The sequence below is a fragment of the Salmo trutta genome, chromosome 38, assembly GCF_901001165.1.
Source record: "Salmo trutta chromosome 38, fSalTru1.1, whole genome shotgun sequence".
Lineage (NCBI taxonomy): Eukaryota > Metazoa > Chordata > Actinopteri > Salmoniformes > Salmonidae > Salmo > Salmo trutta.
Window position 1 is genome coordinate 131,431 of NC_042994.1, and position 27,071 is coordinate 158,501.

At 43.7% G+C, this 27,071-nt stretch overlaps 1 protein-coding gene and 2 long non-coding RNA genes across 3 annotated transcripts; 1 reads left to right on the forward strand and 2 right to left on the reverse strand.

The window, feature by feature from the left end:
- The first annotated feature begins 8,322 nt into the window (after positions 1-8,322).
- Positions 8,323-9,820, forward strand: LOC115178738 (uncharacterized). The gene is made up of 2 exons (XR_003872691.1): positions 8,323-8,827; positions 9,493-9,820. It is a non-coding gene; the product is annotated as an uncharacterized LOC115178738 (long non-coding RNA).
- Positions 9,821-11,834: 2,014 nt separating this feature from the next.
- On the reverse strand, positions 11,835-14,956 carry LOC115178729 (uncharacterized). The gene is made up of 4 exons (XR_003872679.1): positions 14,921-14,956; positions 14,336-14,662; positions 13,479-13,543; positions 11,835-13,295 (listed from the first exon to the last, which is right to left on the reverse strand). It is a non-coding gene; the product is annotated as an uncharacterized LOC115178729 (long non-coding RNA).
- A 5,147-nt stretch (positions 14,957-20,103) lies between these two features.
- LOC115177895 (B-cell receptor CD22-like) lies at positions 20,104-25,632 on the reverse strand. The gene is made up of 10 exons (XM_029738890.1): positions 25,455-25,632; positions 23,272-23,484; positions 22,743-23,087; positions 22,401-22,631; positions 21,788-22,051; positions 21,395-21,485; positions 21,190-21,229; positions 20,791-20,871; positions 20,527-20,619; positions 20,104-20,372 (listed from the first exon to the last, which is right to left on the reverse strand). Exons 1-10 carry the CDS (start codon positions 25,630-25,632, stop codon positions 20,349-20,351), a joined length of 1,560 nt encoding a protein of 519 aa, XP_029594750.1. The 3' UTR covers positions 20,104-20,348.
- Between the last annotated feature and the right edge of the window lie 1,439 nt (positions 25,633-27,071).

The following is a 27,071-nucleotide window of genomic DNA, read 5'->3' on the forward strand; positions in this document are numbered from 1 at the left end:
TTCCTGCTGTTCTCAAGGCCATTGTTGCATCTCCCACCATGCAGTCTTAGAAACATAAACAACAAGTCACTCTATAGCTGGTGAATAACTCCACCTGATACATTGAAGTAGAAACTGTAAATGGGGTACAGGACCTCATTACTGAAAATGAACCAGGCTCATATTGTGTTGTGTTGTATTGTGTTGTATTGTGTCTATGTGAATACTGTCTGTCTGTAATATGTGTGACGTGTTGCATGTCTGTCTACGTCTGTCTATTTAAGCTGACATGATGTATGATGAAAAAATAATTTCGTAATGTATACAATAGTCATCATTATAAACAACATCAACAACAACAATCACTTATTGAACAGATCTGTAGTACTGTAAACACATATTTCTGACCACCAGGTTCAATGATAGCTCCTATCCCCAAGCTGTGAGGCTAAACAGCAAGTGACTCACAAACATGCACACACGCACACACACACACACACACACACAAACACACACCCAAACACACACACAACCACACACACACACACCCAAACACCCTCACACACACAGCAACACCAGCCTTCGCTTTGGCTCCACCTCCTGGCCAGCTCAGGCTTCCGGCTTCGCTGGCCTTCCAGATGCTGCCAAACCTTCTGCTGCTGGCAAACGCCCTTCACTCATCAACCCCGGACTTGTTAGTCTTCATTACACACACCTGGTTCCAATCCCCACTCTATCACTGTATATATACTCCCTCTGTCATTCGTCTTTGTCGGTCATTGTAAATGTTGCTTGTTTCCCTGCTATTTCCTGAGTACTTTATTATTTTAATAGATTTCAGTAGTTCTAAACCTGCAACTGCCTCCTGACTCTCTACACTTGTGACACACACACACACACACACACACACACACACACACACACACACACACACACACACACACACACACACACAGAGCATCTGTAGTGAAGGCCCATAAGGCCCATGGAGTCTGTATCAAAGTCTATAGAGCTGGTTGTTATGGATGTAGAAAAGTTAAAACACACATCCTACACAGTATAGATGTCAACCCTACTCCCTATCAGTCTGGTCCTGAAGGGCCCTCAGGTAAAGCCACTGTGTCACACACATCAATCAAATTGAACATTTCAAAGGTCCCTGAATGCGTGGCACTTAGGTACAGAAAGCACCTCCCTCTCCAAACAGCTAGACTGCCCACGTTGCTGAAACAGAGCAATACCTAGCCAATTGTTTTGCCCTAGTTTTTGTCAGGCCCGCAAATTGGAGGCCACGCACTGCAAGCCTGTGTGAGTGGCCGAGACTGACAAATATCAGTGCCACCAGCTTGCACCTACACCAGAGGCTGTCCAAGCACCACAAGGGGCAGGTATTTAAGCAGAGTCTCAGGAAAGCCGTTAAATGAGCAACCCACTTCCACAATGAGCACCTCTCCCTGGCCTCTCCCCAAAACAACAATATCTGGTGTATTTGGCACACAGGAAAACATATCATAATTAACATCAAACCAGCTTCAAATCAAATTGTTTTTGTCACATGCGCCAAATACAACAGGTGTAGACCGTACAGTGAAACGCTTACTTACAAGCCATTAACTAACAATGCAGTTTTAAGAAAAATACAAAAAAAGGAAATAAATAAAAGTGACAAATAATTAAGAGCAGCAATAAAATAACATAGTGAGGCTATATACAGGGGTAAAGGTACAGAGTCAATGTGCGGGGGCACCGGTTAGTCGATATATATATCCTGGAATGACATTGACCTCATCCCGTCAGTAGATGACGCCTGGCTATTCTTTAAAAGTGCCTTCCTCACCATCTTAAATAAGCATGCCCCATTCAAAAAATGTAGAACTAGGAACAGGTATAGTCCTTGGTTCACTCCAGACCTGTCTGCCCTCAACCAACACAAAAACATCCTATGGCGTTCTGCATTAGCATCGAATAGCCCCCGTGATATGTAACTTTTCAGGGAAGTTAGGAACAAATATACACAGGCAGTTAGGAATGCTAAGGCGAGCTTTTTCAAACAGAAATTTGCATCCTGTAGTACTAACTCAAAAAAGTTCTGGGACACTGTAAAGTCCATGGAGAATCAGAGCACCTCCTCCCAGCTGCCCACTGCTCTGAGGCTAGGAAACACTGTTACCAACGATAAATCCACGATAATAGATATTTTCAATAAGCATTTCTCTACGGCTGGCCATGCTTTCCACCTGGCTACCCCTACCACGGTCAACTGCCCGGCACCCTCCACAGCAACCCGCCAAAGCCCCAACCATTTCTCCTTCACCCAAATACAGATAGCTTATGTTCTGAAAGAGCTGCAAAATCTGGACCCCTACAAATCAGCCAGGCTAGACAATCTGTGCCCTCTCTTTCTAAAATGATCTGCCAAAATTGTTGCAACCCCTATTACTAGCCTGCTCAACCTCTCTTTCGTATCGTCTGAGATTCCCAAAGATTGGAAAGCTGCCGCGGTCATCCCCCTCTTCAAAGGGGGTGACACTCTAGACCCAAACTGCTACAGACCTATATCTATCCTACCCTGTCTTTCTAAGGTCTTCGAAAGCCAAGTTAACAAACAGATTACCGACCATTTCGAATCCCCCCCGTACCTTCTCCGCTACGCAAACTGATTTCGGAGCTGGTCATGGGTGCACCTCAGCCACGCTCAAGGTCCTAAACGACATTATAACTGCCATCGATAAGAGACATTACTGTGCAGCCGTATTCATCGACCAAGGCTTTCGACTCTGTCAATCACCACATTCTTATTGGCAGACTCGACAGCCTTGGTTTCTCAAATGATTGCATCGCCTGGTTTACCAACTACTTCTCTGATAGAGTTCAGTGTGTCAAATCGGAGGGCCTGTTTTCCGGACCTCTGGCAGTCTCAATGGGGGTGCCACAGGGTTCAATTCTCCGGCCGACTCTCTTCTCTGTACACATCATTGATTTTGCTCTTGCTGCTGGTGATTCTCTGATCCACCTCTACGCAGACGACACCATTCTGTATACTTCTGGCCCCTCTTTGGACACTGTGTTAGCTAACCTCCAGACGAGCTTCAATGCCATACAACTGTCCTTCCGTGGCCTCCAACTGCTCTTAAACGCAAGTAAAACAAAATGCATGCTATTCTATCGATCTCTGCCCGCACCTGCTCGCCCGTCCAGCATCACAGGCTCTGACTTAGAATACGTGGACAACTACAAATACCTAGGTGTCTGGTTAGACTGCAAACTCTCCTTCCAGACTCACATTAAGAATCTCCAATCCAAAATTAAATATATATCTCCTATATCTCAACAAAGCATCCTTCACTCATGCTGCCAAACATACCCTCGTAAACCTGACCATCCTACCGATCCTCGACTTCGGTGATGTCATCTATAAAATAGCCTCCAACACTCTACTCAACAAATTGGATGCAGTCTATCACAGTGCCATCCGTTTTGTCACCAAAGCCCCATACACTACCCACCACTGCGACCTGTACGCTCTCGTTGGTTGGCACTCGCTTCATACTCATCGCCAAACCCACTGGCTACAGTCTCTGCTAGGTAAAGCCCCGCCTTATCTCGGCTCATTGGTCACCATTGCAGCACCCACTCGTAGCACGAGCTCCAGCAGGTATATCTCACCGGTCACCCCCAAAGCCAATTCCTCCTTTGGTCGTCTTTCCTTCCAGTTCTCTGCTGCCAATGACTGGAACGAACTGCAAAAGTCTCTGAAGCTGGAGACTCATATCTCCCTCACTAACTTTAAGCACCAGCTGTCAGAACAGCTCACAGATCACTGCACCTGTACATAGCCCATCTGTAAACAGCCCATCTATCTACCTACCTCCTCCCCATACTGTATTTATTTATTTATCTTGCTCCTTTGCACCCCAGTATCTCTACTTGCACATTCATCTTCTGCTCATCTACCATTCGTGTTTAATTGCTATATTGTAATTACTTAGCCACCATGGCTTATTTATTGCCTTAACGCCCTTATCTTACCTCATTTGAACTCACTGTATATAGACTTTTTGTTTTCTTTTGTTCTACTGTATTATTGACTGTAGGTTTTGTTTATTCCATGTGTAACTGTGTTGTTGTATATGTCGATTTGCCATGCTTTATCTTGGCCAGGTCGCAGGTGCAAATGAGAACTTGTTCTCAACTAGCCTACCTGGTTAAATAAAGGTGAAATAAAAAACACCACCTGGTATAGAGGTCCTGGATGGCAGGAAGCATGGCCCCAGTGATGTATTGGGCCATTCTCACTACCCTCTGTAGTTCCTTGCATTCGGAGGCCGAGCAGTTGCCATACCAGGGAGTGACGCAACCTGTCAGGATGCTCTCGATGGTGCAGTTGTACAACCTTTTGAGGATCTGAGAACCCATGCCAAATCTTTTCAGTCTCTTGAGGGGGAATGGGTTTTGTCGTGCCCTCTTCACGACTGTCTTGGTGTGCTTGGATCATGTTAGTTTGTTGGTGATGTGGACACCAAGGAACTTGAAGCTCTCAACCTGCTCCACTACAGCCCTGTCAATGAGAATGGGGGCGTGCTCAGTCCTCCTTTTCCTGTAGTCCACAATCATCTCCTTAGTCTTGATCACGTTGAGGGAGAGGTTGTTGTCCTGGCACCACACGGCCAGGTCTCCGACCTCCTCCATATTTTCTGTCTCGTCGTTGTTGGTGATCAGGCAGGCCGACCACTGTTGTGTCATCAGCAAACTTAATGATGGTGTTGGAGTCATGCCTGACCGTGCAGTCATGAGTGAAAAGGGAGTACAGGAGGGGACTGAGCACGCAACTCTGAAGGGCCCCCATGTTGAGGATCAGTGTGGCGGATGTGTTGTTACCTAGCCTTACCACCAGGGGGCGGCCCATCAGGAAGTCCAGGATTCAGTTGCAGAGGGAGGTGTTTAGTCCCAGGGTCTTTAGCTTTGTGATGAGCTTTGAGGGCACTATGGTGTTGAACACTGAGCTGTAGTCAATGAATAGGATTCTCACATAGGTGTTCCTTTTGTCCAGGTGTGGAGTGCAATAGAGATTGCATCATCTGTGGATCTGTTGGGGCGGTATGCAAATTGGAGTGGATCTAGGGTTTCTGGGATAATGGTGTTGATGTGAGCCATGACCAGCCTTTCAAAGCACTTCATGGCTACAGATGTGAGTGCTACGGATTGGTAGTCATTTAGGCAGGTTACCTTAGTGTTCTTGGGCACAGGGACTATGGTGGTCTGCTTGAAACATGTTGGTATTACAGACTCAGAAAGGGAGAGGTTGAAAATGTCAGTGAAGACACTTGCCAGTTGGTCAGCGCATGCTCGCAGTACACGTCCTCGTAATCCATCTGGCCCTGCGGCCTTGTGAATGTTGACCTGTTTAAAGGTCATACTTCAGCTGTGGAGAGCGTGATCACACAGTCGTCCAGAACAGCTGATGCTCTCATGCATGTTTCAGTGTTACTTGCTTCGAAGCGAGCATAGAAGTAATTTAGCTCGTCTGGTAGGCTCTTGTAATTTAGCTCGTCTGGTAGGCTCACCAGGCAACTCTCGGCTGTGCTTCACTTTGTAGTCTGTAATAGTTTGCAAGCCCTGCCACATCCGACGAGTTTTGGAGCCAGTGTAGAACAATTCTATCTTAGTCCTGTATTGACTTTTTTCCTGCTTGATGGTTCGTCGGAGGGCATAGCGGGATTTCTTATAAGCTTCAGCGGCATCTCTAGCCTTTAGCTCAGTGTGAATATTACCTGTAATAAAATGCTGCTGGTTGGGGTATGTACGTACAGTCACTGTGGGGACAACGTCATCAATGCACTTATTGATGAAGCCAGTGACGACTGTGATGTACTCCTCAATGCCATCAGAAGAATCCCGGAACATTTTCCAGTCTGTGTTAGCAAAACAGTCCTGTAGCTTGGCATCTGCTTCATCTGACCACTTTTACATTGACTGAGTCACTGGTGCTTCCTGGTTTAATTTTTGCTTTTAAGCAGGAATCAGGAGGATAGAATTATGGTCAGATTTGCCAAATGGAGGGTGAGGTAGAGCTGTGTACGCGTCTCTGTGTGTGGAGTAAAGGTGGTCCAGAGTTTTTTTCCCTCTGGTTGCACATTTAACATGCTGGTGGAAATGAGGTAAAACAGATGTAAGTTTCCCTGCATTAAAGTCCCCGGCCACTAGGAGCGCCAGCTCATTGAGTTTGGTCTTAGTGCCAGCATCGGTCTGTGGTGGTATGTAGACAGCTACGAAAAATAAAGATGAAAACTCTCTAGGTCTACCTGTCTACCACAGGTGGGCAAAACCTTGAGACTTCCTTAGATATTGTGCACCAGCTGTTGTTTACAAATATACATAGACCGCCATCCCTTGTCATACCAGAGGCTGCTGTATGTTATTCATGTCGTCGTTCATCAAAGATTTGACAGTTTTGAATGTCCCAATGGTAGGATATATGTGATTTTAGTTTGTCCAATTTATTATCCAGCGATTGTACGTTGGCCAATAGTACAGATGGCAACGGCATATTAGCCACTCGTCACAAGGCACCCCGATCCTCTTCCGCAAAATCTTTTCCGTCTCTTTCTCCTGCGAATGACAGGGATGAGGGCCTGTTCGGGAGTCTGGAGTAAATCCCTCTCGTCCAACTCATTAAAGAGAAATTCTTCATCCAGTTCAAGGTGAGTAATCGCTGTTCTGATTTCCAGAAGTTATTTTCAGTCATAAGAGATGGTAGCAGCAACATTATGTACAAAATAAGTTTCAAACAACAAGAAAAAACTAACAAAATAGCACAGTTGGTTAAGAGCCCATAAAACGGCAGCCATCTTCTCCGGCGCTAACAAGGTGTCCCTTTAGACAAGAATGTTTATGCATGTATGCTGTCGGTGAGACTATTTGTCTCACCTCGCTGGCTATCAGGTCAACAAGGCGGTCATATCTAGCAATGTACAAATCCCCCCCCCCTCACACACTGCAGTGTTACAATGTTTGTCTGAATGTCATTTTTACCCTGCTTAATCATCTCATCCCTATGTAGATCAACACTCCTACACTGAGACACTTTATGAATACTGGCCCTGATGTAACAACCAAACACAGCTCAAAACATAACAACAAGTAAAATGATACATTACCCTCGAGTATATGACTTAGTACTAAAAAAAAACAACCAAAAACTATATTTCAAGATATTGTCAAGAGTACTTACAGAGTGAAGTGAAGAGGAGAGGTCTTGTACAGTGAGTTAACTGACTGGTAGTGAGTGGGAACTGCTAGTAAGTGTCAGTTCTGTGGTTGATACATATTTATAGTAGTCAGAACACAAGTAGCTGGTATAGAACTGTCCTTTCTTCCTCTTTAAGACATTAACATGCATGACGACCAGAACAACATGTCAGAGAAGGAAGGTTACTCTATTAGAGTGGGCCCTACATTTCTTAAATGGACAAAATGTCCCCCATTTTCACTTTTATATAAATACAGAACCATGTTAACAATATGTTTACTATTCTATATGGAATGTTTATAATATTTTAGAATGTGTTGCCTTGTCCCTCTGAGTTCTACATGGAACAGGTCAAAGTTCCATTTACATTTGGTCAGATCCATGATGTCATTCATTCTATTCTACAAACACATTCAATTTACACTCCTCATCAGCTGCATCAAAGTGGTACTGAAGGTTCCAGTGTTCTAGACTAGAGTTCTCCCTACTGGCATCTCAACATTACTGCACCATCCTAATAATAATGTCCTCAATAATGTTGGGCTAATAACAACATAACAAACTGACAATACATCAGATAAAATGGTGAAACACAACACTGGCTACTTGACAAAGTCAGATTGAAGCACACAAACACTGATGTCTGTAGTAATACAACATACCACTATAATACTATGTTACACTGTTGACCCTTGTGTACAGTACTGGTAGTAGCATTAGTTAGCAGAGGAATCAGTATCATCATCACCATAGCCTGCTGTATTGACTGCTGCTGTCCATATACTGTATAGTCTAATGTAGCCTGTTATCCATATATAGTCTAATGTAGCCTGTTATCCATATATAGTCTAATGTAGCCTGTTATCCATATATAGTCTAATGTAGCCTGTTATCCATATGTAGTCTAATGTAGCCTGTTATCAATATATAGTCTAATGTAGCCTGTTATCCATATATAGTCTAATGTAGCCTGTTATCCATATATAGTCTAATGTAGCATGTTATCCATATATAGTCTAATGTAGCCTGTTATCCATATATAGTCTAATGTAGCCTGTTATCCATATATAGTTTAATGTTGTGGCGAAATCCTGCACAGAGCCTTCACTGTGCGCTGCCACTTTAAAAGCACATCGGCAGTCAGGAAGGAGGAAATAAAGTTATTCCTGCTCTCTGTGTGGAGCTGTCGGTTGGTGCACAGTGTGTGCTGCTCTGTAGAAGTCTTGTTTATTTTCAGTGTGCTTAGTTGTAAAGTGTTAAGTTGATCGCCGTTGTTACCTCTCTAGGTTGTGGTTTTAAAATACTTGTTTTTCCAGACATTAAAGTTAGGTTGACTTTAGGTTCTGAATGAAAGATGAAAAGACGTGATTTATAGACGTCTTTGTTTGAGCCAAATGAAAGCTGGTCCAGAGCAGGCAAAATCTCAACCAAACACAGAAGTCTATGATGGTTTCAAATTTGGTCCGGACCAGACCAAAAACCAACATCCGTGAACGTGGAAATCAGGACCGGTCCGGAATGCACCAAAAAAACATCCAGTCCAGACAGGACCAAAAAAAGACCTCCAAAAGTTGTCAGTGTTGGACGGTGCTTACTGAGGTATAGCCTACAGTGTTGTCTGAAATAGAATTTTAGGAATGCCCATCTATGTTGTAGGCCTACCATTTGTAAAACACCAAAAAAGACTGCCAGTTCGGACATGACCAAAGATGTCCAAAAGATGTCGGCCTGTGCTTACGGGGATGTATTCTACCATGTCGGCCCAAAACGGAATTTTATGAATGCTCATCCATTTGGTAGGTCCACCGTTTGTAAAACAGGCCATTGCATCATCTTAATTAGTCCTGATTCCTGTGACTAATCAATTTGGCTAATTAAGCTCTGAAAATCTGCATCCCAACTTTTTCAGGAGGATTTATCCTGAGCCTATTTGCAATGTGTTCACACAGCAACAAATGCAGAAATATTTTATTTTCGCTATGATCAGCTTAGTAAAAAATTGAAGGATACAAACTTGAAACCACTGATCATGACAATTTAGCCAATGGATGAATCTCCTGGACAGCAGTGACTAGCCTGGTTGTCCAGACAATATTGTCTATTTTACCTTGACTTGTATTGTTTTTAGAAAATGTTGTTTGTTAAGTGTCAGCACATTTTTTATGTGATTGGGCGTCATTTAGGTAAGGCTATTTGATAGGAGAAATCTGATATAAACAGGTTCCCGAAAAGGCCACATACTCTTTCTTTTTCTTTATTTACAGAATGTTGGTGGAGCTCAGCAGTGATGCGTCTCTCCAACAGCACCCTGGACAGGAGTGCTGGGAACGGACAAGATAAATATTTTGCATCCCTGCCATTGACAAAGTGGTTACTGCTTATCACAGGGTGGAATCAGTGCTCACCTAAAAACCCCACTGGTTGAGAGAAATTGTCATTGTTTTTAGTCAGAATTATGTGAGGTTTTCTGTGTTGTTGGAGGTGGGTCTTGGTCAGTTTAGCTCAGAAAATGCTGCCCTCGTCAAAGCATAGGCCTAATCCTATGCAGGCCGGCCTTGTGTTTCATGTTAATACAACTGCTAAACAAAACCAGCCATCACTGTGTCTCATGTTAATACTACTCCTAAACACATCCCACCATCACTGTGTCTCATGTTAATACTACTCCTAAACACAACCCACCATCACTGTGTCTCATGTTAATACTACTCCTAAACACAACCCACCATCACTGTGTCTCATGTTAATACTACTCCTAAACACAACCCACCATCACTGTGTCTCATGTTAATACTACTCCTAAACACAACCCACCATCACTGTGTCTCATGTTAATACTACTCCTAAACACAACCCACCATCACTGTGTCTCATGTTAATACTACTCCTAAACACAACCCACCATCACTGTGTCTCATGTTAATACTACTGATAAACACAACCCACCATCATTGTGTCTCATGTTAATACTACTCCTAAACACAACCCACCGTCACTGTGTCTCATGTTAATACTACTCCTAAACACAACCCACCATCACTGTGTCTCATGTTAATACTACTCCTAAACACAACCCACCATCACTGTGTCTCATGTTAATACTAATCCTAAACACAACCCACCATCACTGTGTCTCATGTTAATACTACTCCTAAACACAACCCACCATCACTGTGTCTCATGTTAATACTACTCCTAAACACAACCCACCATCACTGTGTCTCATGTTAATACTAATCCTAAACACAACCCACCATCACTGTGTCTCATGTTAATACTACTCCTAAACACAACCAACCATCACTGTGTCTCATGTTAATACTACTCCTAAACACAACCCACCACCACTGTGTCTCATGTTAATACTACTGATAAACACAACCCACCATCACTGTCTCATGTTAATACTACTCCTAAACACAACCCACCATCACTGTGTCTCATGTTAATACTACTCCTAAACACAACCCACCATCACTGTGTCTCATGTTAATACTACTCCTAAACACAGCCCACCATCACTGTGTCTCATGTTAATACTACTCCTAAACACAACCCACCATCACTGTGTCTCATGTTAATACTAATCCTAAACACAACCCACCATCACTGTGTCTCATGTTAATACTACTCCTAAACACAACCCACCGTCACTGTGTCTCATGTTAATACTACTCCTAATCACAACCCACCATCACTGTGTCTCATGTTAATACTACTCCTAAACACAACCCACCATCACTGTGTCTCATGTTAATACTAATCCTAAACACAACCCACCATCACTGTGTCTCATGTTAATACTACTCCTAAACACAACCCACCATCACTGTGTCTCATGTTAATACTACTCCTAAACACAACCCACCATCACTGTGTCTCATGTTAATACTAATCCTAAACACAACCCACCATCACTGTGTCTCATGTTAATACTACTCCTAAACACAACCCACCATCACTGTGTCTCATGTTATACTACTCCTAAACACAACCCACCACCACTGTGTCTCATGTTAATACTACTGATAAACACAACCCACCATCACTGTCTCATGTTAATACTACTCCTAAACACAACCCACCATCACTGTGTCTCATGTTAATACTACTCCTAAACACAACCCACCATCACTGTGTCTCATGTTAATACTACTCCTAAACACAGCCCACCATCACTGTGTCTCGTGTTAATACTACTCCTAAACACAACCCACCATCACTGTGTCTCATGTTAATACTACTCCTAAACACAACCCACCATCACTGTGTCTCATGTTAATACTACTCCTAAACACAACCCACCATCACTGTGTCTCATGTTAATACTACTCCTAAACACAACCCACCATCACTGTGTCTCATGTTAATACTACTCCTGAACACAACCCACCATCACTGTGTCTCATGTTAATACTACTCCTAAACACAACCCACCATCACTGTGTCTCATGTTAATACTACTCCTGAACACAACCCACCATCACTGTGTCTCATGTTAATACTACTCCTAAACACAACCCACCATCACTGTGTTTCATGTTAATACTACTCCGAGAGCTCTTATGAAGCATCCACTCAATCACTCTTACTTTAGGCCATTTTCAAACAAGTCTCCACAACAATCTATTACTCTTAAAGTCCTTAAAATAGCATGCAGAAGTATTATGTGTGAAACCACATGTACAATACTGTATCAGATTAATATGCAAAACTACATCTACAAAGTATACTGTACTTAACAGAAAAATAAAACAATGAAAATTGTAATAGCATTGCCATGCACAAAACAGGATACAGAAGTTCATGGATACAAAGAAATGATAAAAGATACATATTTTAAGATATCGTCAAGCGTACTTACAGAGTGAAGGGGAGATGTGTTGTAAGTTAACTTACTGGAAGTCTATGTAAATAGACACTGAGTGTGAGGTTTGAAGTGTGTGGTTGACAACTTTGAAGCAGTCAGGGACAATAGAGTTGAATAGAGGGCACACTTGCTAAAAAGACTGTTTTAGCATGGCTAAGCCATTGAATACACCATTTCAATTGGTATACCGACTGTTATTAAACTTATGGAAGTTGAAGAAGAATACATGAACTGCTTTGAAATGGAAATAGCCCTCAATGGCGCTGCTCATTCTGTCACAGAAGACATCTTGACAAAGATGCCAAGATATACCCTCTGTCCAACTCTATGTCAGTAACTAAGACACTTATGCAGAGAGGGCTTCATTCCACAGTCACACAGACAGTGTTCCAGAGCATCAAAACTGTGATGTATGATGGGTAAATTGTGACTGACTGGTCTATTAATAATGTTGAGTAGTTATTTATCATGCAAGGTGATTTGTAGATCTTGACTCGCCTATAAAGTCGGCTGCAATGTCGAACATTCCCACATTTACATAACATTATAGCATTTGTAACAAAAATCCCATTCAAGTCATGGGACCGACATTAAGATTTCACATATTAACATTCTCACATCAGGTTCAAATCATCTATAAGTGACTTTGTTGAGCTTCACAATGCATTTTTTTACATTTGAATGATTTCGACATTATGTGTGAGAAATGCCTTTTATCAGTCGCATTACTTGAATGGGATTTGTGCCACGAATGCTACAACGTTAGCAAGTTGAAACAGTGCCAGGGGAAACTAAACCAAAGCATGTACTGCTGTCACACCATGTTCATAGACTGGTAAAAGGGTAAGGAAACCAATGTGTCATTTTGTAATTTGGGTGAACCTTCAAGATATTATAACAATATATTAGCAAGAGAATAGAGGTGTAAGGACTAGCTTTGGTTTGGAGCCATAGCTCTTCAGTCCATGTTCTGTGGTGGGTCTATCAGTCCAGGTTCTGTGGTGGTTCTATCAGTCCAGGTTCTGTGGTGGTTGTCTTCAGTCCAGGTTCTGTGGTGGTTCTATCAGTCCAGGTTCTGTGGTGGTTCTATCAGTCCAGGTTCTGTGGTGGTTTTCTCCCCTGGATGGTCTGATACACGGAGGGCTGAGCATCTCTCAGAAGAGCTGTGAACGTGTCACTGGGCGAGTCCCTCACACTCTGAGAGACAGCGACACAGGAAACACAGTATGAACACTTTACACACTGCTCTGTAGCATTCTCTCTCACTTCTACTTTCTGTGTCTCTCTCTCACTCACCCAATTACCCACTCACACAAACAAACAAACACAAAAACTGTATACAAAATAAACACATAAATGAATACGTTATAATATACTTACTGCCAGACTGTCTGGTCCTCATTTTCAGTGGTGTGTGTGTCACAGTTAGGGTCAGGATGGACACTCTGTGGAGAGAGAGCTGTGTCAAGGTAACACTGAAAATAGTAGAAAGAGACTATTGTGACACAGTAAAAAAATAAGCAGTTACTTATCAACAGGTAGTTTGTTGATATCATGACCATCTGTAGAGCATCTATCCAGATTATCCAAATAAAGTGTGACTAAAAAACAATATCACTGTAAATCCCTTTATCACTGAGTTTTCACTCTAATACACTGATGGAAGAAATCCTATGTTATACAGATGTAAACACAAACCAAGACAAATGCCCATAACTAAATGGAATTCAACAGTTTAGCTTTATTGAATGTAACTGTCCCTGTGACAGACAGAGTGACTCTAGGATCACCAGTATATAGAATGTTACTGTCCCTGTTACAGACAGAGAGACTCCAGGATCACCAGTATATAGAATGTTACTGTACCTGTTACAGACAGAGAGACTCCAGGATCACCAGTATATAGAATGTTACTGTACCTGTGACAGACAGAGAGACTCCAGGATCACCAGTATATAGAATGTTACTGTACCTGTTACAGACAGAGAGACTCCAGGATCACCAGTATATAGAATGTTACTGTACCTGTTACAGACAGAGAGACTACAGGATCACCAGTATATAGAATGTTACTGTACCTGTGACAGACAGAGAGACTCCAGGATCACCAGTATATAGAATGTTACTGTACCTGTGACAGACAGAGAGACTCCAGGATCACCAGTATATAGAATGTTACTGTACCTGTTACAGACAGAGAGACTCCAGGATCACCAGTATATAGAATGTTACTGTACCTGTGACTGACAGAGTGACTCCAGGATAGCCAGTATATTTCCCTCCAGTCTGATCTGTTATAAATCTGAATTTGTACGTAGCTGAGTCTCTCTCTCTCAGGTCTGTGATTGTCAAGTTGTGTCCATTTACTTCATCCTTAAGATACGTCACACGACCTTTGTAGTCTGGGTCATCACTCAGAGTCACGGTATAAAGGTTGGTAAACCAGAAGGTTGTTGTGACTGTATGACCTCTGGGATATGTGTAAGAGCAGGACAGCTCCACTGTTGACCCCTTCAAGGTACAGATGGTGTACATCATACTTCAGCCATACTGACCCAGTAACACTGAAACACAGTCACACATTATAGTGATTATACATTACAGACCCATTTGCTCACACTAACAGCGTTTGTCCACACTTTGTTGCCGTACTCTACTTGCTGAGTGTGAATGGAAACCACAGAAAGGGCCTAAGCATCACTCAGTGAGGTGTGAAAGACAACTATTTCAGAAAAGAAGAAGCCCCTAACAGACGATGTCACTGAACACACCAGAATAACATTACGATAACATTACTAAAACAGTTATGAATGAGACCATACCTGCTACAGACCAGAGAAAGACCACCAACACACTTCCTGCTGTTCTCAAGGTCATTGTTGCATCTCCCACCCTGCAGTCTTAGAAACATAAACAACAAGTCACTCTATAGCTGGTGAATAACTCTGATACATTAAAACAGTCCAGGGTCCATATTCACACAGTGTCTCAGAGTAGACTAGGAGAGCTGATCTAGGATCACTTTTGCCTTTTAGATCATTATTATATGGACTGGTAGGACCTGATCCTACATCAGCACTCCTACTCTGAGACAATGAATGAATACTGGCCCTGATGTAACAACCAAAACACAGGTCAAAAATGTAAGTAAAAGTAAAATGATACAGTACATAACCACAAGTATATGATTTATGACCTCCCACCAAAAAAAAAAAATATATATATCTATATATATATACTGCTCAAAAAAATAAAGGGAACACTTAAACAACACATCCTAGATCTGAATGAAAGAAATAATCTTATTAAATACTTTTTTCTTTACATAGTTGAATGTGCTGACAACAAAATCACACAAAAATAATCAATGGAAATCCAATTTATCAACCCATGGAGGTCTGGATTTGGAGTCACACTCAAAATTTAAGTGGAAAACCACACTACAGGCTGATCCAACTTTGATGTAATGTCCTTAAAACAAGTCAAAATGAGGCTCAGTAGTGTGTGTGGTCTCCACGTGCCTGTATGACCTCCCTACAACGCCTGGGCATGCTCCTGATGAGGTGACGGATGGTCTCCTGAGGGATCTCCTCCCAGACCTGGACTAAAGCATCCACCAACTCCTGGACAGTCTGTGGTGCAACGTGGCGTTGGTGGATGGAGCGAGACATGATGTCCCAGATGTGCTCAATTGGATTCAGGTCTGGGGAATGGGCGGGCCAGTCCATAGCATCAATGCCTTCCTCTTGCAGGAACTGCTGACACACTCCAGCCACATGAGGTCTAGCATTGTCTTGCATTAGGAGGAACCCAGGGCCAACCGCACCAGCTTATGGTCTCACAAGGGGTCTGAGGATCTCATCTCGGTACCTAATGGCAGTCAGGCTACCTCTGGCGAGCACATGGAGGGCTGTGCGGCCCCCCAAAGAAATGCCACCCCACACCATGACTGACCCACCGCCAAACCGGTCATGCTGGAGGATGTTGCAGGCAGCAGAACGTTCTCCACGGCGTCTCCAGACTCTGTCATGTCTGTCACGTGCTCAGTGTGAACCTGCTTTCATCTGTGAAGAGCACAGGGCGCCAGTGGCGAATTTGCCAATCTTGGTGTTCTCTGGCAAATGCCAAACGTCCTGCACGGTGTTGGGCTGTAAGCACAACCCCCACCTGTGGACGTCGGGCCCTCATACCATCCTCATGGAGTCTGTTTCTGACCGTTTGAGCAGACACATGCACATTTGTGGCCTGCTGGAGGTCATTTTGCAGGGCTCTGGCAGTGCTTCTCCTGCTCCTCCTTGCACAAAGGCGGAGGTAGCGGTCCTGCTGCTGGGTTGTTGCCCTCCTACGGCCTCCTCCACGTCTCCTGATGTACTGGCCTGTCTCCTGGTAGCGCCTCCATGCTCTGGACACTACGCTGACAGACACAGCAAACCTTCTTGCCACAGCTCGCATTGATGTGCCATCCTGGATGAGCTGCACTACCTGAGCCACTTGTGTGGGTTGTAGACTCCGTCTCATGCTACCACTAGAGTGAAAGCACCGCCAGCATTCAAAAGTGACCAAAACATCAGCCAGGAAGCATAGGAACTGAGAAGTGGTCTGTGGTCCCCACCTGCAGAACCACTCCTTTATTGGGGGTGTCTTGCTAATTGCCTATAATTTCCACCTGTTGTCTATTCCATTTGCACAACAGCATGTGAAATTTATTGTCAATCAGTGTTGCTTCCTAAGTGGACAGTTTGATTTCACAGAAGTGTGATTGACTTGGAGTTACATTGTGTTGTTTGTGTTCCCTTAATTTTTTTGAGCAGTGTATATATATACATATATATTTAATGATCACGTCAACCGTACTTACATAGTGAAGGGGTGTAACGGGTTGGCAGTCATGGTGAAGGAATGAGGCACAGGAAGCAGTGAGCACAGGGTAGTGGCGTATTTAATTCACACTCACTCATAAAACAAATACTCCCAAACACAGGGGAGAAAATACACACGGCGTAAAATAGCGCCGCCACGAACATGAGCCGTCACAATCAAAATAATCCCGCACAACACGGAAGCGGACCAGCTAACATAAATAGCCGCGCTAATTAACCAAACTAACACAGGTGCACAAAACCAAAAAGAAGGGAAAACCAAAAATTGAATCAGTGGTAGCTAATAAGCCAGTGACGACGACTGCCGAGCGCCACCCGAGCAGGAGGGGGCGCCACCGTCGGTGGGAATCGTGACAGTACCCCCCTCCTGACGCGCGGCTCCCGCAGCGCGCTGACACCGGCCTCGAGGACGACCCGGAGGGTGAGGCGCAGGGCGATCCGGATGGAGGCGATGGAAATCCTTCAACATGGATGGGTCCAAGACGTCCTCCACCGGCACCCAGCACCTCTCCTCCGGACCGTACCCCTCCCAGTCCACGAGGTACTGCAGGCCCCTCGCCCGGCGTCTCGAGTCCAGAATGGCCCGTATGCTGTACGCCGGGGACCCCCCGATGTCCAGAGGGGGTGGAGGGACCTCCGGCACCTCACCTTCCTGCAGGGGACCAGCTACCACCAGCCTGAGGAGAGACACATGAAACGAGGGGTTAATACGGTAATAGGAAGTGAGTTGTAACCGATAACACACCTCGTTTATCCTCCTCAGGACTTTAAAGGGCCCCACACACTGCGGCCCCAGCTTCCGGCAGGGCACGCGGAGGGGCAGGTTCCAGGTCGAGAGCCAGACCCTGTCTCCCGGTACGAACACGGGTGCCTCACTGCGGTGGCGGTCAACACTCCTCTTCTGCCGTCCACTGGCCTCCTTCAGGGAGTCCTGGATGGCTCTCCAGGTCTCCTTGGAGTGCTGTACCCAGTCCTCCACCGCAGGAGCCTCGGTCTGGCTCCGGTGCCATGGTGCCAGGACCGGCTGGTAACCCAAAACACAATGAAAGGGTGACATGTTAGTAGAGGAGTGGCGAAGTGAGTTCTGGGCTAACTCAGCCCAGGGAATGTACCTTGCCCACTCCCCTGGCCTGTCCTGGCAATACGACCTCAGAAACCTGCCCACCTCCTGGTTCACCCTCTCCGCCTGCCCATTGCTCTCGGGGTGATAACCGGAGGTCAAACTGACCGAGATCCCTAGCCGCTCCATAAACGCTTTCCAGACCCCAGCGTCTTCAACTTCTTGAAGGCTCCGTCCGCCTCCGTCGACCATCGCAAACGCACCGGCCCCCCCTTCAGCAGTGAGGTAATGGGAGCCGCTACTTGGCCAAAACCCCGGATAAACCTCCGGTAGTAATTGGCAAAGCCTAAGAACCGCTGCACTTCCTTCACCGTGATTGGAGTCGGCCAATTATGCAAAACCTTAACGCGGTCACACTCCATCACTACCCCCGTGGTGGAAATACGATAACCCAGAAAGGAAACGGCTCGTTTGGAAAACACACATTTCTCAGCCTTAACGTATAGGTCATGCTCCAGCAGTCTACCAAGCACCTTGCGCACCAGGGACACATGCGCGGAGCGGGTGGCGGAATATATCAGAATGTCATCGATATAGACAATCACGCCCTGCCCGTGCAGGTCCCTGAGAATCTCGTCAACAAAGGATTGAAAGACGGCTGGAGCATTTTTCAACCCATACGGCATGACAAGCTACTCATAATGGCCCGATGTGGTACTAAAGGCGGTTTTCCACTCGTCTCCCTTCTTGATACGCACCAGGTTATACGCGCTCCTGAGATCCAGTTTTGTGAAGAACTTTGCTCCGTGAAATTATTCCACCGCCGTAACGATGAGAGGTAGTGGGTAACTAAACCCCATCGTGATAGCGTTTAGACCTCTGTAATTAATGCATGGACGAAGACCTCCCTCATTTTTCTTCACAAAAAAGAAACTTGAGGAGGCGGGTGAGATGGTGGGCCGAATGTACCCCTGTCCCAGGGATTCCGTGACATATGTCTCCATAGCCGCCGTCTCCTCCTGTGACAAGGGGTACACGTGACTCTTGGGAAGCGCAGCGTTAACCTGGAGATCTATCACACAATCCCCGTCGATGGGGGTGGTAATTTAGTCGCCCTCTTTTTACATAAGGCGATCGCCAAATCGGCGTATTCAGGGGGAATGCGCACGGTGGACACCTGGTCTGGACTCTCCACCGACGTGGCACCTATGGAAACTCCTAGACACCTCCCTGAACACTCCTCTGACCACCCCTGGAGAACCCCCTGTTTCCACGAAATATGGGGATTGTGACCAGCCAGCCAGGGGACCCCCAGCACCACCGGAAACGCAGGCGAATCAATAAGGAAAAAAGGAATGCGTTCCTTATGATTCCCCTGCGTTACCATGTCCAGTGGCACCGTAGACTCCCTGACTAGCCCTGACCCTAATGGTCGGCTATCTAGGGAGTGCACGGGGAAGGGGGAATCTAACGGCACCCGCGGAATGCCCAGCTTAATGGCAAGTCCACGATCCATATAGCTCCAATGACCCCAAGCATACTTCCAAAGTTGTGGCAAAATGGCTTAAAGACAACAAAGTCAAGGTATTGGAGTAGCCATCACAAAGCCCTGACCTCAATCCTATAGAACATTTGTGGGCAGAACTGAAAAAGCGTGTGCGAGCAAGGAGGCCTACAAACCTGACTCATTTACACCAGCTCTGTCAGGAGGAATGGGCCAAAATTCACCCAACTTATTTTGGGAAGCTTGTGGAAGGCTTCCCGAAACGTTTGACCCAAGTTAAACAATTTAAAGACAATGCTACCAAATACTAATTGAGTGTATGTAAACTTCTGACCCACTGGGAATGTGATGAAAGAAATAAAGCTGAAATAAATCAATCTCTCTACTATTATTCTGACATTTCACATTCTTAAAATAAAGTGGTGATCCTAACTGACCTAAGACAGGGAATATTTACTAGGATTAAATGTCAGGAATTGTAAAAAACTGAGTTAAAATGTATTTGGCTAAGGTGAATGTAAACTTCTGACTTCAACTGTAGTAAACAGATTGGTACACAAGTAAGGTAAGCCATTTATATAATCAAAAATATGAAAATGGAAAAATCCCATAGAAAAAAAGCAGAAGCACAACCCATCCCATTTATCATTAATATACATGATTATCATAAATGCCTGCATTAACTCAAAAGCTTAAGTTCATGGTCTGGAAAACATAATAGATATGATAGCAAGAGAATAGAGGAGTGAGGCCTAGCTTTAGCTTGGAACTGTAGCTCTTCAGTCCAGGTTCTGTGGGGATTGTCTTCAGTGGGAGAGTCCCCTCACATTCTGAAAGAAGACATTCTGATTTAGCATTCCCTCTTTGGACACACACACACACACACACACACACACACACACACACACACACACACACACACACACACACACACACACACACACACACACACACACACACACACACACACGCACACACACTTACTGCCAGGGTGTCATACTCTGGTGACCTGGTCTTCATGTTCAGAGGTGTGTACGTGTCACTGTTGGGGTCACTGGTAGGGTCAGCATGGACATTCTGTGGACAGAGAGAGAGAGAGAGAGAAAGATAGAGAGGGGGAGAGGGAGGGAGAGAGGAAATGCATGAGTTCTTTGAGACAGCAGTCTTTCCATAATTTTCTCTGTACACATCCATGTGTAAAACACAAACACATTCACAAACAATCAAAATTCATTAAAAGAGACTTACTGCCAGAGTGTCGTATTCAGGGGACATGGTCCTCATGTTCAGAGCTGTGTATGTGTCACTGTTACAGTCAGGACGGACACTCTGTGTAGAGAGAGAGAGAGAGGTAACAATAAAAATAGTATGAAAGAGACTGTCGTGACACAGTAAATTAATTCCGGCAGGTATGAAGGTGGAGGTGTAACTCAGGGTTTCCCAAACTCTGGGTTGGGTCCCCTCTGGGTGCACGTTTGGGTTTTTGCCCTAACACCACACAGTTTAATCAAATAATCAAAGCTTGATGATGAGTTGGTTTATTGAATCAGCTGTGTAGTGCTAGGGCAAAAAACAAAACGTGCACCCAAAAGAGAGGGGGGCCACAGGACCGATTTTGGGAAACCCTGGTGTAACTGATGGAATAACCTGTGTGTCTGCTGTGGCATCACTTCCACCTGTGGATCTCCTGTAAAGAGGAACAGAGTGATTTCTGCTCTCTACAGACCTCTAGTGGAAGTTGACATGTTACAAATACAATTTTGAACATTAATTCATTAATTAACAAACGAATGAAAGGAGTAAATAACAAATCAGAGTGCTAACAATCATACAAATATGCATTTTAACTCACCTGAAACACATGAGTCCAGAGAGACAGAGGATGAGAACCAGAACAACCACTATGATTCCTACAGCTGCAGTCAGAACTGAGGTCTGTTTCACTATAATAGAATATAGATTTACATTTACATTTACGTCATTTAGCAGACACTCTTATCCAGAGCGACTTACAAATTGGTGCATTCACCTTAGATGACATGAGTGCATATTATTATAAACTGAAAATGAATATACGGCAATACAGGACATTAATGCAATACAATACTTGTATATTTAAGCCTTTAAGCATGTATGTATAGTTGTAAACAAACATGTAACAAGGCAAACTAGAAGAAGATTACCTTAAAACATAATTTCTTATTGAACATCATTTTGTTTTGAAGTATTGAAGATGTAACTTTACCTGCTACAATGATCATCAGAGCTGTAGAGTTCATAGATCCATTTCCATTCTGGGCCTCACAGTAATATTCTCCTCTGTCCTCAGAGCTGATGTTAGTGATGCTGTAACTCTGTCCTGATGCTTTTGGTGAGGCTTCATTCTTCTTGTACCAGGTGTATTTGTCCACAGGTGGGTTGGCATCACTGCTGCAGGTCAGAGTCACTGAACTGCCCTCCACTATTTCACCAGAGGGACTGACTGACACTGAGGTGTTCTTTGGAGCATCTAGTAAAGCAGAATTTGTCAGAGGGTTAGGACTATAGTATACTACCTCAAATGACATCATGTGTAAAATTAATTATATCTAAAGTCAGAGGACTATCTAAAACTATCACTTACAAAAAACATGAACAAGAATACATTTGGAGATACTTTAGGACCGGAGTGTCTACTAAACTATTCTTCAAGTGTTTGAGGTACTGAACATTCTAACTATAGACATGCATACATCTATGACATTGTCTGTCATTTCTATGTAATGATGAATATTGATAGATAAAGCAGTAATACCCTTCTCATTGATATTAAATTATTGATACTTGCTAAGTAGAATACTAGTTTAATTCATACTCACACACTGCAGGAGAGTGGAAGTCCTCATGGTGTTCTACAGTACAGGAGTAATTGTCCACAGAATGACCCAAGACTACTAGGGTATTACTAGAGTATTGTTGGGAAGTGGGCTCATCTAGACGTTGTCCGTTCTTGTACCAGATGTAGGTGGGGTTACCAGTCAGAGTACAGGTGGTGCTACAGGTCAGTGTCTTCTGTCCCTCTGCAGCAGGAGTCACCTTCACCTGCAGACCTGAAACAATATGTATAAAACCACATACACCTCTGTGCTAACAGGATGGTTCATTTATTTTCTCCTGTAATTCAATATGATATACAGTTGTATCATACAGTGTAGTATTACCTGTGACAGTCAGAGTTGTTCCTGGGAAACTATGACCCCATTCAAAGTTGTTTGTTTTAAAAGTGAAGCGATACTCAGCTGAGTCTTCCTCTCTCAGATCTGTGATTCTCAGGATGGAGGGACCTTCATTTCTCCATGTCTCTTTGTCAGTGTACTTCACACGACCTGCATACCCTGGGTCTCTGGTTAGTTCTTCAGGGGTCGACTTATCACTTCTAAACCAGAATGTTGATGTGGTGGAATAATAACCAACATAAGTACAGGATATGTCCACTGTTGACCCCTTCAAGACACAGATTCTCCTCTTGGTGTAATTCACTCTGTTGCAGTTCTGATTCTGAACACCTGAAACATAAAGAGGGCATCATTTACACAGTGGGATCGTGAGCTTCAGTAATCCAAAGTAGTTATACCATCCTGTCTTGTCAAAGTGTTGCACTTTTGCTAGACAACTGTGAGGGCTGTTTAGTAGACAGAAGAGTTATACTTGAACAGTTATTCTAAAATACTGAGTTAAATCCAGACTCACACACTGCAGGAGAGTGGTGATCCTCATGGCCTTTTACAGCACAGGAGTAACTGTCTGAATAATAACTATTGACAGAGTACTGCTGGGAAGTGGGCTCATCTAGACGTTGTCCGTTCTTGTACCAGATGTAGGTGGGGTTGTCAGTCAGAGTACAGGTGGTGCTACAGGTCAGTGTGTTATCCTGATGTCCACCAGTCACCTCCACCTGAAGATCTGGAGAAAAAACAATATCACTGTAAATCCCTTTATCACTGACTTATCACTCTAATACAAAGATGGAAGAAATCCTATGTTATACAGACTATCATACATACACACCACAACAATTGTCCAGAACTTATTGGAATTCTAATTCTAATTGAACATCTTGTGTTATACAGACATAAATACAAACCAAGACATTTATCCTGAACTAAATGGAATTCAACAGTTTAACTATATTGAATGTAACTGTAACTTTACCTGTGACAGACAGAGTGACTCCAGGACTTCCAGTATATAGAATGTTACTGTACCTGTTACAGACAGAGTGACTCCAGGATCACCAGTATATAGAATGTTACTGTACCTGTGACAGACAGAGAGACTCCAGGATCACCAGTATATAGAATGTTACTGTACCTGTTACAGACAGAGAGACTCCAGGATCACCAGTATATAGAATGTTACTGTACCTGTAACAGACAGAGTGACTCCAGGATCACCAGTATATAGAATGTAACTGTACCTGTTACAGACAGAGAGACTCCAGGATCACCAGTATATAGAATGTAACTGTACCTGTTACAGACAGAGAGACTCCAGGATCACCAGTATATAGAATGTTACTGTACCTGTTACAGACATAGTGACTCCAGGATCACCAGTATATAGAATGTTACAGTACCTGTGACAGACAGAGTGACTCCAGGATCACCAGTATATAGAATGTTACTGTACCTGTCACAGACAGAGTGACTCCAGGATCACCAGTATATAGAATGTTACTGTACCTGTGACAGACAGAGAGACTCCAGGATCACCAGTATATAGAATGTTACTGTACCTGTTACAGACAGAGAGACTCCAGGATCACCAGTATATAGAATGTTACTGTACCTGTCACAGACAGAGAGACTCCAGGATCACCAGTATATAGAATGTTACTGTACCTGTGACAGACAGAGTGACTCCAGGATCACCAGTATATAGAATGTTACTGTACCTGTCACAGACAGAGAGACTCCAGGATCACCAGTATATAGAATGTTACTGTACCTGTTACAGACAGAGTGACTCCAGGATCACCAGTATATAGAATGTTACTGTACCTGTTACAGACAGAGAGACTCCAGGATCACCAGTATATAGAATGTTACTGTACCTGTGACAGACAGAGAGACTCCAGGATCACCAGTATATAGAATGTTAATGTACCTGTTACAGACAGAGTGACTCCAGGATCACCAGTATATAGAATGTTACTGTACCTGTTACAGACAGAGAGACTCCAGGATCACCAGTATATAGAATGTAACTGTACCTGTTACAGACAGAGAGACTCCAGGATCACCAGTATATAGAATGTTACTTTATCTGTTACAGACATAGTGACTCCAGGATCACCAGTATATAGAATGTTACAGTACCTGTGACAGACAGAGAGACTCCAGGATCACCAGTATATAGAATGTTACTGTACCTGTGACAGACAGAGTAACTCCAGGATCACCAGTATATAGAATGTTACTGTACCTGTTACAGACAGAGTGACTCCAGGATCACCAGTATATAGAATGTTACTGTACCTGTGACAGACAGAGAGACTCCAGGATCACCAGTATATAGAAGGTACTGTACCTGTTACAGACAGAGTGACTCCAGGATCACCAGTATATAGAATGTTACTGTACCTGTTAGACAGAGAGACTCCAGGATCACCAGTATATAGAATGTTACTGTACCTGTTACAGACAGAGAGACTCCAGGATCACCAGTATATAGAATGTTACTGTACCTGTTAGACAGAGAGACTCCAGGATCCCCAGTATATAGAATGTTACTGTACCTGTTACAGACAGAGAGACTCCAGGATCACCAGTATATAGAATGTTACTGTACCTGTTACAGACAGAGTGACTTCAGGATCACCAGTATATAGAATGTTACTGTACCTGTTACAGACAGAGTGACTCCAGGATCACCAGTATATTTCCCTCCAGTCTGATCTGTTATAAATCTGAACTTGTACGTAGCTGAGTCTTTCTCTCTCAGGTCTGTGATTTTCAGGTTGTGACCATTCTTCTTATCCCCATGATACTCCAGACGACCTGCATACTCTGTGTCCTGACCTAGATCTTCAGGTTCTACACCAGTCTCCATTTTAGTGAACCAGTAGGTTGATGTGACTGTACCACTGGGATATGTGTAAGAGCAGGTCAGCTCCACTGTTGACCCCTCCAAGACACAGATACTCTGAGTGGTGTAAGTCACACTCCAGCCATCCTGTCCCAGTACCACTGAAACACAGTCACACAACACAATGGTATCAGAATGAAGACAAGGTCTATTGGCTCACACTGAAGGTAGGGTTATTGCACACTTTGTTGCCGTAGTTGCTGAGTTGAGTGTGAATGGAAACAACAGATAAGCATCACTCAGTGAGGTGTGAAAGACAACTATTTATAGTGAAGTGGAGACACCTAACAGAACACACCAGAATAACATTATGATTCATATCCTTTTAGAAATGTCTGTAGATTATTAAAGAGAGCAACTAAAAGATAAGAATGAGACCATACCTGCTACAGACCAGAGAAAGACCACCAACACACTTCCTGTTGTTCTCAAGGCCATTGTTGCATCTCCCACCCTGCAGTCTTAGAAACATAAACAACAACTCACTCTATAGCTGGTGAATAACTACATACATACCATCAGGGGCAGCAGGTAGGGCTCTAGTCAAAAGTAGTGCACTCTATAGGGAACATGGTGTCATTTGGGATGCAAAAATAACAACACATCATCACCACAGCCTTGAGTGGATGGTGTGTAAATAGCATCATCAAAGTAGTTTGGTAATATGGTCTGTGTCAGCGGTATCGGCAGGTAGCATAGCTGTTAAGAGAGTTGGGCCGGTAACTGAAACATTATTGGTTAATATCCTCGACCAGGCAAGGTGGAAAAATCTGCCAATTTGAGCAAGGCAGTTACCACCAGGTTGAATGATAGCTTCGATCCCCAAGCTGTGAGGATAAACAGCAAGTCACACATAACTTTTATATCATCATTATATGACAGTGTCTGTATTCACAAAGTGTCTCAGAGTAGGATCTAGGATTAGTTTCCCATTTAGATCATAATTATATGGACCAGGAGGACCTGATCCTAGATCAGCACTCCAAGTCTGAGACCCTTGAGTACATGACTTGTGGCTAAAAACAAACAACTATATTTCCAGATATCAAGAGTACTCACAGACTGAAGGGGAGAGGTCTTGTACAGTGAGTTAACTGACTGGTAGTGAGTGGGAACTGCTAGTAAGTGTCAGTTCTGTGGTTGATACATATTTATAGTAGTCAGAACACAAGTAGCTGATAAAGAACTGTCCTTTCTTCCTCTTTATGTCATTAACATGCATGAGGACCAGAACAGCACATCAGAATAGTGTTTACTATAGCCTACTATATGGAATGTTTATAATATCTTAGAATGTGTTTACTATAGCCTACTATATGGAATGTTTATAATATCTTAGAATGTGTTTACTATAGCCTACTATATGGAATGTTTATAATATCTTAGAATGTGTTTACTATAGC

Bases quoted from the DNA above. Each gene is read 5' to 3' on its own strand.
- LOC115177895 (XM_029738890.1), bottom strand. From the start codon at position 25,632: ATGGAGACTGGTGTAGAACCTGAAGATCTAGGTCAGGACACAGAGTAT. The intron at 22,052-22,400 runs GTGAGTATGAAT...CTGCTTTACTAG, and splicing joins CTTCCACTCTCCTGCAGTGT to ATGCTCCAAAGAACACCTCA. The intron at 20,872-21,189 runs GTTATTCCATCA...CTCTCTACACAG, and splicing joins ATGCCACAGCAGACACACAG to AGTGTCCGTCCTGACTGTAA.